General features: G+C 41.2%; 1 protein-coding gene across 1 annotated transcript in view; it reads right to left on the bottom strand.

The window, feature by feature from the left end:
• Positions 1–403: 403 nt before the first annotated feature.
• Positions 404–13,907, bottom strand: part of METTL16 (methyltransferase 16, RNA N6-adenosine) — a gene marked incomplete at both ends in the record, with an annotated part of 56,025 nt that continues 42,521 nt past the window's right edge. Inside the window, 3 exons of the mRNA XM_079726274.1 lie at positions 404–1,045; positions 1,780–1,953; positions 12,823–12,912. Of these exons, the coding sequence (XP_079582400.1) occupies positions 404–1,045; positions 1,780–1,953; positions 12,823–12,912 (906 nt within the window). The remainder of the gene's footprint in view (positions 1,046–1,779; positions 1,954–12,822; positions 12,913–13,907) is intronic.

Below are 13,907 nucleotides of genomic sequence, written 5' to 3'. Positions count from 1 at the left end.
CCTCCACCAGAGGGCTGAGAAAGTCACCCCTTCTCAGGAAGCAACCAGGGGTGACAGAGTGTGATGCTCTGTAAGTTCTGACCAGGATCAGACTGCAAAAATAATCCTTTTGGCCTCAGAAAACCAGTCTAAAGCTAAGGTGATCAGCTTAAGTCAGGTTTAAATCCCTTGTGAGTTTACTGATGGCTTTTTGTTGATGCAAATAACCACAATTCTTCCTCTGAACTACCATACTACAGTGCCCTGTTAACTTAAAAAAAAAGGGAGGGGGATGTTTTAAATGGATTAATTTGTTTCAGATAATTCCATATAATGTTACCAGTGGGCCAATGGTGGGATTCAACTTGCCACCCCACAGGCCACACTCCAAAGCAAGCTGCTTTACTGTGCAAGGAGTTTGGAGTTAACTAGCAACAAGCCTGAAAATTTGGTTACGTATATAAGTACAAAGCTGGTTCATCAAATCCCTGTTCTGGCCCTCAACCCAATGCATTTCAACTAAGGCATCATCTACCTCCTTCTTAACGTTTATCAAACACTTGAATAGATAACATCCAGCTACTCTTTGGAGATGGTTCCCTTTTTCAGACACTGGGTTGCTGAATTGCTCAGAAGCCTCTTGGTCCTGGGCTCCATTACTGGAGCCTTTACAACTTTCCCAAAGCTCTATCTCTCCCTTTTCCTCACTCCCTCCCTTTTCCTCACTCCTTTCATCCTCCATGGGTTCTGGGTTTTCCTCCTGGGAAAGCGAGTCTTGGATTGGGCCATGGCCTTCCACAGTGGCAGACGCGCCTTCCTGTAGAGCAGGCCCGCAGAGAGCGCTCTCCTGGGGACCCTGAGCCAAGTCTTGGCTGTTGCCAGACTCTTTAGCGGGGGACCTTTTCTCTTCCAAGGCTTGGATGACGTTCTTGGGAGCTCGGGGAACTTCTCTCAGTTGTCTCACTCGGTCCCTTTTCTTCCTCCTTAAGTGAATCCAGGAGTTTTCTATGGCCGTTAGGAAAAGGCTAATTTCCTCCTTTCCACAGGGAACTCGTTTATGCTGGACCTGTTTGGAGGAAAAACAGAATTTTATAGGAAATCACTTTTCTCCTCTGAAAACTCCTTAGAACTTTCTTTTTTAAAAAAGAAAAGAGGGCTTCCCTGGTGGCGCAGTGGTTAAGAATCTGCCTGCCAATGCAGGGGACACAGGTTCGAGCCCTGGTCCAGGAAGGTCCCACATGCCGTGGAGCAACTAAGCCCGTGCGCCACAACTGCTGAGCCTGTGCTCTAGAGCCCAACGAGCCACAACTACTGAGCCTGCGTGCCACAACTACTGAAGCCCGCGCGCCTAGAGCCCGTGCTCCGTAACAAGAGAAGCCACTGCAATGAGAAGTCCGCGCACTGCAGCGAAGAGTAGCCCCTACTTCCCGCAACTAGGGAGAGCCCCGCGCACAGCAACGAAGACCTAACGCAGCCAAAGATAAATAAACTTTTTAAAAAATTAAAAAATAGAAGAGGGCTTCCCTGGTGGCGCAGTGGTTGAGGGTCCGCCTGCCGATGCAGGGGACACGGGTTCGTGCCCCGGTCCGGGAGGATCCCGCATGCCGCGGAGCGGCTGAGCCCGTGAGCCGTGGCCGCTGGGCCTGCGCGTCCGGAGCCTGTGCTCCGCAGGGGGAGAGGCCACAACGGTGAGAGGCCCTCGTACCGCAAAAAAAAAAAAAAAAAAAAAAAATAGAAGAAAAAAATAAAAGAAAAAAGATTATTATAAGTACTTCTTCAATGTGCTTATTAACCAGGTACCTTCAGATCGGTGAGAATTTTTTCAATCCATGTTGTCACAACTACTATGCCTTCCACTGTCTCAGAGCCCAAAGACGATGCTTTGAGGGATAATTCTTTCATCACAGATTCCAATACTACAAATGTAATGGGTTTCCTTGGCTTCTCTAATTTTCTTCGCTTACTTGGTGGTGACTGAAAGAAAAAGAAGGCATGAGAGAAGAGGAAAGGTTATCCAAATAATTAAATATGTCTTATAATGAATTCAGCTTGGGAAATATCCATGACCTCTGCTACCAATCACAGAGCAATAAAAACACAAAGGCCTTTGCATATTTATTTATTTTCTATTTATTTATTTATTTATTTTTTGCGGTATGCGGGCCTCTCACTATTGGGGCCTTTCCCGTTGTGGAACACAGGCTCCGGACGCGCAGGCTCAGCGGCCATGACTCACGGGCCAAGCCGCTCCGCGGCATGTGGGATCCTCCCGGACTGGGGCACGAACCCGTGTCCCCTGCATCGGCAGGCGGACGTTCAACCACTGCGCCATCAGGGAAGCCCTGCATATTTATTTTTAATACTCAAAACAACCCTGCAAAATGGGTTTATCATCTCCCCATTTTATAGAAGGGAGAAACTAAGATACAGAGAGCCTATGTAATCAGCTCCAGGTCACACAGTTAGTATTTGTCAAGTTAGGAATTGAACCCCAAAGCCAGGTTCTTTTCTGCCATACCATGCTGCCTGTGTTCTGGCTATCAGTATGTAACTCCTCCACTTACTAAATGTCCTTAATCTACCTGTTGTGCCCAAAACAGGCCTGTGCAAGTATTTCTTTCATGGCACCTCAAGGACTCCAAGGGCATTGTGTTCTTTTCTATACAGAAATACATGGCTTAAAATCACCACCTTGTAGCCTGAGTTTATACTTGCCAAGGCTTGAAAGAAAGCAGCTGGTGAGCCACAGTTTGTGAGATCACATGCTAGGAATGACCAGGGCCACCAGAATTACATGGGCGGAAAAGGACGCTGAATCTTGGTTAACATTAGGGCCAAGCCAGTGGCTAGCTAAGCACCGCCTCTCAGCTGGGGAGAGGGGACACCAGTACCGCAGAGAACAGTGGATTTGAAAGCTGGTTCCACATAACTCAAGGCTGTCGTCTTTCTTTAAATTTCAAGCTTGGAAAGTGATTTACACTCTACCCACTAGAGGGACTCAAGTTCCATTTTAAAAACCAAGTGACACTGCTGTATTTAAAGTTTATTTCTTTAAAGTAAAAACTTGCTAAATTTTTTTAAATGACTCAGCTAACACCAGATATATTATGGATACTTTAAGAGACAGACTTGTAGACAACTTTTATCAAAACATAAAAAAAATTAAGCTAATTCTAAGGTTAATGGGTCAAAATGAGCAGGATTATAAGAAGAAAGGCTCAAAAAAAGAAAACACCTAGTCAGCTTTGAAGATCTTCTCCTAAAAAAAAAAGCCTCTGATAATTGTGCTGCTAACTCCAGTTCTGCCTGGAAACAGTGACAGAGCATGTCCATATTCACACATAGTCAGGTCCAGTTACTGGGTGAGGCCTTACAGGAACTAACCAGCAACTCCCTACCCCACACATACACAACAAAATATCCAGTTTATTCTATGCTAGAAAACTTTTAGATGGTATTTCTTAGAAACAATCTACATTTTCTCTTTATACCAGATATTAACTAATAAAAAATGGAAATTAAAGAACAATAGAAAACAAGCTTAGAAGAAAAAGGACCAAAAACAAAGGGTGTGTGTATGAGTCAGAAACCTGCTCTTGAGAAATGAATGGTGGACTCTAAGCCCTGAGGTCTGAACTTGCTCAGTTAATGTTTCAGACAAGATGAGACAAATTCATGTTGACATTAAGATAGTAGTATTGTTATTACTCAATCACCCAGCATAAGAAACATAATTTCTACAATTACGGAGAGCCTAACACTTTGCACTAAGGAGCTTAAGATATGATTATTAAGCTGGGGGTGAAAAAAGATGGTGGTGTTGTAGGAGGAGGATGGGGGAGAAGAATCAGATTCCCTTTCCACTTCCTGACATCCAAGGCTGTTAACATGGAAAGGTCACTGTCACAGGGCCATCCCTGACAGCACGCCAAAGGTCATCTACAAATATGGCTAAAAGGATAACGCCCCATCTCTCTTCTGACAGAGGTGGTAATCATTTGTGCTCACAAATTCCAACCAGCAAAGTGAAGATATTGCCGTGTTTCCCATTTCCTGCACTATTCTTCTCCAAAAGAGTAACAATGGACTCATCACCATTTCTAGAACTAAAGGAGAAAAATGCATCCTCACCAAACTTAACAAGAGCTCTATCAAGGATCCACTTTACAAGTTCTAAGGGAGTCGGAAACAACAAAACACTTTATTGCCTTGTTACACCAGTACTAAAATGAAACCTTCTCTATCTCATATATTGCTCCTTTACCTTGCATCCTGGCTCCAGTGTTCCATATACAATGGTCAATCAACAAATCTGGTATTTCTGAAGATTTTTAGTGAATTGTTTTAATACACACACATATTCTCAGGATTGTTTTAGTTTTACTCTATTATAGAAACTAGGTAGGCACTCAGAGACAGATAATTTATACTTTAGAAATTCTCAAAGTTTTTAAATGATTAAAGATTAACTTAAGCCTGGCTTACAGCAATCATTCCTCTCCCTTTCTCGTTCGTACTGTAAATTCTTAGTAGGCAGGGCCAGAGTAAAATACAGGAGCAGGTCTTAAAGAAATTAATAGTTAAATTCAACCCCACAGGTTCAAGAGTAGGTAACTGTATATATACCCTGTTACAACACCAGCAAATAGAAGCTGTCTGTCTTTTCCCCAACTGAGATGATCTTAACTTGCTAATATGCTTTTAAATCTCAAACCACAAATATTTTCGATGAAGAGTTCTACACTCAGACTGTCATAATATAGTTTAGAAGACAAAGTAACATAAATTATTCAATATTTTAAAGCATAAATTTAAAAATCAATAATTTACAATGGTTAATTCAGCTTAATGCAAAGAATCAGAAGGTGAATTTACAACTGGTTTTGGATTAGAAGATGAACTACTGTATTACCCAGCTGAAATTACAATGTGAAAGAAGTTTGGTGGGGAGTTGTAAATCCCACAGGGGATACAGGTTTTGTATTGCTTGAACTGCAAGGGTTCAATGAATAAAAATCAACAGGGGGAGGAGCGTCAAGTGTTACTAGACTGAAACCATAAATTGGACAAAAACAGTTCTTAAATTTTTAAAATATGCTTTACCTAGCAGAGCTGTCTTTAAATTTCTTAAATCCTCACTCTTAATTTCTAGATCTCAGTGGTACAATAGTCAGGAGACTTTCAAATTAGGTGTAACCTGACACAATTCCGTGTAGCATCTGCTATGCTGTGCTGAAGCTCTGCTGTTAACTACAGCTAAGGCAGAAACTCCCAAGGAAGCCACAGGCTGCATGAAAGCTTTAAGAGCTCCCTTGTATCTGCAGGAAAAGAAGGGAGTCATTCACTAAGATCTGCTGAGCATGAAGCCACAGCCTCCTCGTTTAGACAAAGCAGCTTCTAGAATGGTCTGGAGGGGAAAGGAGTGTTCTTGGCTACTGCACTGGGGTCTTCCCTGCTCTACCATACTCTGAATGGCTACTGCCCCAGGTCCTCCAGGAACAAGCAGAATGTCTGTAAGCTGTTATTCAGCACAGGCTGTCATTTATGGAGAAACAAAGCCAAGCAGCCAACACTGACACCTGGCTGGAATACACACAGGAGGTGCGCTGGGAAGGACAGTCAGACCATCTTGCTTTATTCAAATGTGTATCAGCTCTGCTGCCATGAAGTGGACAAAATATTTTGTTGTCTAAAAGTGTGGCTTCCTTATTAACAGCCCAGTGGCATTTCTGTTGTTACCTAATCTGACAAGTTACTGTTTCTAAAATGTCCTTGTAATCATTCCTAGATATATGCAGAAACAGTAAAAAGTAAAAAATCAAGGGGAAGAAATTTTATGTAGAATGCTACCTATCTAAGAAGGGGTGGCTATAACTACATGTGTATTTCTTTATATTAAAACAACCAAACAAAAAACAATGGAAGGATAAATTATAAAATCGTTTAAATAGTAACCCAAGGAGAAGAGGGATTAATTGGGGTGAAAGAGACAAGAGAAAGAAGCTAGACTTCTAACTATATCTTTTTCAATATTTGATTTTGAAACCATGGGTAAATATCTTTTACAATTACAAAACAAAGAGCACAAAAAGAGGCAATCCCTAAAAATATAAAGTAGAATGAAACAAATGAACATAACTGTGTACGGACTTGGTGGCATAAACCCACAAAAAGGAAACATTCCAAATGACTTTAAAATCCATCATGAGACAGTCCCCAAGGACAAAAGAATGAAAAAAAAAAAAGCTATTTTCACAAATCATTTGGTGATGTTAACTTTGAGACTGCTGTGGTGTATCATGGGCCAAAACAAATGAGTAATTAATTATGGTCAAGGACTGAGATTTTTGGCATGGAATTTTTGAACGGGAGACATAGATAGACAATTGGTGAAGTAGAAACTAAATAGAAAGTCTGAACTAGGATGTATTTTATCTTTAAAAAGGAAATCGAAAAATAGTTGCTGCCAGCTCTGGGGAAGAATCAAAAATATGAACTGGGAGCAACCTGTCATACTAGACAGCAACGGAGCTACCCAAGATTCTAGTATGATAAGACAACTCAGCATCCAACTTGAATAAACACTCCATGGGCAAAGATGGGACATAATCTGTGCATCAATAAAGATAATAAGTGTAACAGACTGAAAAATACTGAAAGTGTAAATCCATGAGTTCATAATAGTCTAAAAACAAAACCTAAACCACCCTCTTTGGTCACTTCTGGGAGATGCTAGGGAACTAACTAACTAACTAACTAACTAACTCATTATTCTTAAAACTAACTAACTCATTATTCTTAAAACTGAAAAGTAAAGCAAAATAATCAAGCATTTATCCTGCCTTTACCAGATGAACTGTACCTCAACGTAACCAAATAATTGATAAGGGGAAGTTTCTCTTTATAAGTACTTTAGCAATAAATAAAGAAGGAATAATAGAATCGGAATATCAACATTCTGTAACTCTAAATGAATTAATGGATCCAGGCAATGATCATCAATGACTGCTCACATTGCAAGAAGACAAAAGCAAACATTATGTGGCTCCTGATGGAAGTTCTGAAGCATACCACACACCACCTAGAAAGCAGTCTCCCACCCGCCCCATCAAAACTGTACAATATCTGATCATGCCTCTGGCTCTAACTGCCAATTTACAGGAAAGACAGGGTCTGAGGAACATATTAACACCACGGAGATGCACTCAGAAAAATCCAGATGTAAAAAACTCTATAGGACAAATATCCCATTTTCTTTAACAAATAAATTACAAGGGAGTGGGTGAGAGAAGGGGGAAAGAGGGGGTAGGTAATCAGACTAAAAGCAATTCAAAGGATATACCGATCAACTGCAACACATAAAACTTAGTAAGACTCTAGTTTGACAAACTTTAAAACATCTGAGACAGTAAGAAAAATTTGATCAACTATACAGCCAACATGAAGGAATTATGAATTATTGTGGTTATGTTTTTTTTAAAAAGAAACTTCACCTTTTACAGATAAATATGAAAATGGTTATGGATAATATACTGTCTGAGATTTGCTTCAGAATCGTCAGGGCAGGGGGAAGGAGTATATGGAATACAGATGAAACAAGAATAGCCATGAGCTGTCAACAGCTAAAGTAGGTGACTGATAGGTAAATACCAGGTGTCTTCCTAGACTGTCAATCGACTCAATATTAAAATTATTTAACTTCAAAAACTAAAAACAAAGATATATATTATGGAATAGAATACAAAATTCAAATGCATATTAAAGAGAAAAGAAGAGACTTCACAAGTACAGAGCGCTTCCTGGGAAATTCTTTATTGTCACCTTGATGCCCAGGGATTTGTCAGAAAACATTTCCTCCTATAGCTGATACTTCAGTGGAAAAGTCTGAGAATCACTGTACCACATCATTTATTCCTTCATTTTCATTCATTTAATAATTATTATTTGAGGACCAGACACTATACTAGGTTGATGCCACGTAGAAGACACAATATGGACAAAGAATAGTGAACACAGGAGCAGGATCCCAATATCAGTTTAGGAAGAGTGAGGGCAAACTTCACACGTGGCAGTATCTGAACTAACTTGATAGATGAGAGTCTGATGGTCAGAGAGGAATCTCCTGGAGAGGGATCAGAGAGCAGAAGCTCAACATTACTGGGGCATCAAATATGGAGGTGGGTGAGAAGGAATGGTGGGGAATGACGGTACAATATATTTTACCGAGGATTTACTATATACCAGGCACTGTGTTAATTATATTTAATCCTCAAAACCCTATGCGGTAGGTACTATTATTACCCCCATCTTATAGATGAGGAAACTGAAACTTAGAAAAGTAACCTCCTCAACATAAAGCTAGACAGGGGCCAGCACACAAAAGGCTTTTTCTATACACTATGCAATAGTTTTGGTGTTATCCACCATGCCACAGTTAAACAGAATACCAATACAAACTACTAGGTCACAAGGAAGTTCATGCAGAATACAAATGACTGAAAGAGATAAGTCCAGAGAGATTTCTATGGGCTGCATGGTTAAGAAGCCTTTATGCAGAAGCTGGAACAGAGCTGGGCTGCAGTGGAGGGAAGTTCACAGGAAGGATCAGAGAAAGGGCTGTAAGCAAAGGCTGTACAAAGTCAGTTATGACTCTGGCATCATGAGAAGACTGTGGAACTTCTAATATCGTAGAAGACAGTACAGTCAGGAAAACAGGGAGCAATTAGGACGGAAGGGAAAGTCAAAGACAGATTTGGGAGGCCCAAGGAGCCACTGAGGAGCTATACATTCTTTGAATGGTGGGTTTAGGATGAATCCAAGTGACTGTTACATGGAAGGCTGTTGGGATGGCCTTATAAGCAAGGTGATGAAGGGTTGCCTAAGTAGGTTAATACATGGCTAGGCTGCAATAAAAGACACTCCTTTGGCAGTACAGTGAGTAGGAGCTTAGGCTGTGAAATCAGACTAATCTGGGCTCCAACCTGACTTTTTAGAGCCTCCAATTTCCTCATCTAGGAAGTGGGGATAATACCACGTATTCGACTGTTGTCAGGTTTAAATAAAATGACATAATGTGTGTGAAGCCTTCACATCACAATTTGAAGCACTATATCCACTGCTTTAAATCTACTATACCTATTAACGTCCTGCTTGCAATGCTGCTCCTTAGTAGAAGTCCTACATCATTCCTTTTAACATTCAACAAATACTTACCAAGCACCAACTATGAGTCAGACACTGACAATTCCTCCTCCGTGAAGTCCTCTCACACTAGCCCAGCCTGAACCATTTCCTTTTCTGAACTCCCTAATTCCACACCATTCTGGTCCCTACCATTCATTTCATTACTTACTCATATATAAAATTTTGTATCAATACTTCACATGTTTTTCTCTCCCATAAAACTGATCATCATAAGGTATAGAAAATGCTATCTTATTTCTTCGGTATTATCACAATGAACATCACACTTAATAAGAAAAGTAATTAAGAGGAGGAGTCTTAGCTTTGGTTTTGTTCAAGAGCTCAGCTCCCTAACCATCACTTCTGTTTTACAGCATAATATACAGTCTGGTATAGTACTGGTTTTCTAACCATGTCTTAACAGCAGAATCCTTTCAATAAATAAAATTAATACATAATACTGACAAAAGCAGATCAGCTCTGGTTAAAATGAGAGAGAGCCCTGAAATACCAGCCTTACATCTGCCCCCAGCTGTCATCCCCTGGGCACCAACACAGAATCCCTCCTCTATCTAGAATCAGTTTGAGAACCTGTGGAATAGTAAGTGGAGCACTATCAGAAGACCCCCACTCTGACACTAACAAGGTTACATAATTAATTTGACCCCTTACCTCCATTTGTTCTCCAAAAAGCCCTCTAGTTATTACTCCCTAGACAGGAAAGACCCAGTCTCAAAGGAAATGTCTTGAACCCAGGAAGGTCATTTTTTAAAACCAGAGTTCCTGGGCAATGCTCAGACCAAGAGTGCACAATTTACTACGGCTACATTATTTTTCCTTTTTCTTTTAACAAGTGTCAAACTTCTGAAAGCAAAGCAAACCTAAAATAATGCCTTGAGCAATTAGAGGAGAAGCTCGGACAAAGAGGCATTGTAAGTGGCTTGTTAAAATTCTGTAAAGAACCGTCTTTACATTATGTTTCCTTATATTTGTCATCAGTCAAAAATGAATGTACAAAATTCTATCAACACTAGGACTCGTCTTTTTGCTGTTAAAATAAATCCAGACAAGAGCAATGGGCTTAGTGTGGGCACCTGAATCAGAAGTGAATTGGAATTTTTCAGCATTCAGCACCAACAGAAACCAGTCAGTAGGCCTGAGGTAAGTGAAAACAGAAGTTGCCATAGTAACTTGCACATTTACCCTAAAAAGGCGGGAGTGGGGGTGGGATGGGGAAGTAGGTCAATATTTCTGCTTAACTAGCTCTAGTCCTTGGCTTCCTCTCCTCACCTAAAGCAGCATATCCTCCTCCCTCCCCACCACTGACAGGAGCAAGGGGAGGAAATGAGGTGACCATGTCAAAAAGCAAGGAGTGGGAGAGGTCCAGGTAGAGGGAAGGTGAACCAAGAGGACAGTCCACTAAAAACGTCCCGAGTGCCTTGGGACTACCCCTGGGAAAGCAGATGCTGATCAAGGGCACCAGTGCTAAGAAACTGTTGCTGGGTTACCACAAATCAGAAATTGCCATTTTCCCTGTAGCAGTTTAAGTGTACCTAATGGAACACTTGGGAGTGCATTATTAACAACTTTGGGTTGGGGGTGGTGGTGGGGAGGGATGAGTACTCTGGCATGGGAGAAACCTGAAGCCCTTAGCAAGAGGCATCCTTTGATGGCTGAAACTATGAACAGGGCTCACGGATGGCTTAAAAGACGGAGGGAGGGAGCAAGTAAAGTAAGCTGATTTTGCTACACAGAAACATAGTGCTCTTGGATACTCTGATCTGAAATAGCTACTAATCCAAGAGGGCAAGGGTGACGCTGGTCCCTGAGATGGCCTGAAGAGTGCCAGAGCTCACTATCAGCTCTTCTGCCTGCGGTACCAACAAGTACAGAAAGCAGGTTAAACAGGAAGCATTTGGAAACAGGTGCAGTTCCATTTTCCTGCAGCTGTTAGTGTCTGCACAGGGATAAGCTAGGACATTACTAACGATTTTAACCATTTGGTGGGAAAGCCCTAGTGTTCTAGAAGACAACAGAAAGGATAATCCCTCAGGGAGGTCAAAAAAGCAGAACCATCTGTTTTAACCAGTGAGAAGTTCAAACACAAACCTCTAGATACCCTTCTGCATGGCACAGAGGCAAGTCTAGGCTTCCAACAGGCAGGCCAATCAGACTTGACTGGGAAACTTATTTCAATCCAGCAGCACACCTAGCTGCAGAGCACAGGAAGGAAAGGCTCAGTTTCAAATCTGAGCTCATGTATTCAGAAACATCTGCAAATCACCCCCTTGTACTTCTGCACGTCTCTACTCCTCTGCCCTATGGGAGAAGGAAAGAGCCTCATAGACACAGCAACATTTAAGAGAGGCTCTGGAGACCCAGCGTGGCCAAGACCTTGGGAGAGGAGCACCCAGAACAAGCCTGTGGTGTGGACAGGGGATCAGAGACGGCAAGGAGCAGGGACTAGGCCTCCGTAAACACTGTGGGAAGCAGCAGCCCACGATGAGCAACGTGTGCATGAACGTTAAGGCAGATGGCTCCAGGCAACAGTAAGTCAATCATTCTTCCAAGGGAAATGTGAGAACAAACAGATGCTATTCTATTACCACCTCTTAGCACGGCCCAGAAAAATTATTCGGTCTAACCAGTTCAGAGACATTTTTCTTTTGCATATAGCAACACAGAGGACAATGAGAATTTTGTGGAACAAATGTTTTAAAACGTTCTATTACGGAAGAATGTTCAAGCTCAAGCACATGCAAAGTAGACAAAATAGGGTAATGAACTATCACCCAGCTTCAAAACTCATCAGTATTCCAGTGCTAATCTTAAAGCCAAGACAGAACCCTTCATTGGAATGATCTCTAAGTTTTACACATCAAAAACCTGCAACCCCAAATGGTAATTTCTACATCCACCAGGAACCCCAGGAGATAGTTACTCTAGGAAAACAGCAGTGTTAATAGAAAATAAACAGACTTCAATTTCAGTGCTTGAGGAATATCTAACAGAATAATCATACCCACGAAGTTTTTGTACCTGAATTTTTTAATTCCTAAAAGATGCATTTCCAACTCATTTATGTCTGCTGCGTAAGAATCAATGAGTTGCACAAACTCACAGAGAAAAAGGTTCCACAGTCACCACGGTCAGCCTTCCAGGACCATGTCTGGTTTACAACCACTTTCCATTCTTTTTTTTTTTTTTTTTCCTCCAGCTTCATTGAGGTACAAATGGCATATATCATTGTGTAAGTTTAAGGTGTACAACTGTGATGATTTGTTGAACAAATATTGTGAAATGACTACCAAATAAGGTTAGTTAACACCTCAATCACCTCACATAATTACTTCTTTTTTTGTGGTGAGAACACAAGATCTATTCTGTTAGCAACTTTAAGGTGTATAATACAGTACTGTTAACTATAGTCACCATGCCGTACATTAGATCCCAAGAACTTATTCATCTTACAACTGGAAGTATAACCTTTGACCAACATCTCCTCATTTCCCCATTGCAGCCCCTCCACTTTCCATTCTGACATAAGCATTTGGGGCAAACTTCAGGAAAACAGGACAGTACAGATTTAGTTCATTTATGACCTACTAAAACCCACCATGTGCTGGAATTCAGAGAAGCTAAAGGAAGGTCTCTACTTACTGGTACTGTTACATCATCATAAAAACTCCAAGCCAAAGCCCACCTCATTGTCCGACCTTGGCAGAATTCAGTGTAGGTGACTTTAGGAACCTGAAACCAGCAAACACAGCATCTCATCATTCTAGTAATTCTACTATGTTTCTGGCTCTCGCCTCATGTTAAGTTATATGTTGGTCGTTCTTTTTATCAGTCAACAAACACTACCATCCAAAAACAGTTATGCACAGCTGCCTAATAATCAATGAATAAATTACCTCTCGACAAAGTTGTGGGCCTTCTTCCTGCCATAAAACACGAGAGAGAACTTATAGCTCTGGCCTGAAGGTCCAATATATGAAACACTCAAAACACAGCCCTTCAGAGAACCACTGGTAAAATGATTCATATGTTCTTTTGTTTTCTTTTGTTTAGGAAAGAGAGCCTCTAAGGCCTAGCTGGACACAACTATGTAGTCTCCCTTTTGTCTACCAGATTTTAGGAAAGAAAACAGAACTACTTTCTAGCTGTTACAATTTTAACAAAGAAAAGGTGTTGTGGGGAAAATAGGATGAGTAGAATGTCAGAGAGAAAACTGAAATCAGAAACTTGGTTCTACCGCTGAACCCACATCTGACCCCCTTCTCTGAAAAGTCATCCTGCTCCTGCCTATTCACACCCAAACACCATCAACTGGGAGGAGAGTTGGGGAAGTACGTATTTGTCACCTGCTTTTCAAAACAAAAGCAAGGGGCTGAACTTGTGTGGGTCACACCATAGTGGGGTGAAGATCGCACACCGGACTGAAGATCGTTCTGGTTTTAGCTGTTCATTGATAACGAGACGTGTGAACTAGACGTGTGACCTGGAACAAGCCCCTTAGCTTCAGTTTCTGCAGTTATAATGGAGTCAGACGTGGGGTCAGTGGTAGGCAGACACCAGGTTTTTTGATGTCTGGTTTCTCTCTGACATTCTACTCATCCTGTTTTCCCCAACTTTTCTTATTGGTCAAAGAAGGCCTTATTTTAATAATTTATAAAAAGTTCCCTTTAGCCCCAAAATTACAACATTAAAAAATAAACAAGCAAAAATAAAACAAACAGAAAACA

This window comes from Hyperoodon ampullatus (genome assembly GCF_949752795.1).
Source record: "Hyperoodon ampullatus genome assembly, chromosome: 19".
Classification (NCBI taxonomy): Eukaryota; Metazoa; Chordata; class Mammalia; order Artiodactyla; family Ziphiidae; genus Hyperoodon; species Hyperoodon ampullatus.
The sequence above is the reverse complement of the archived record's forward strand: the minus strand, read 5'-3'. Positions and strand labels throughout refer to the sequence as shown.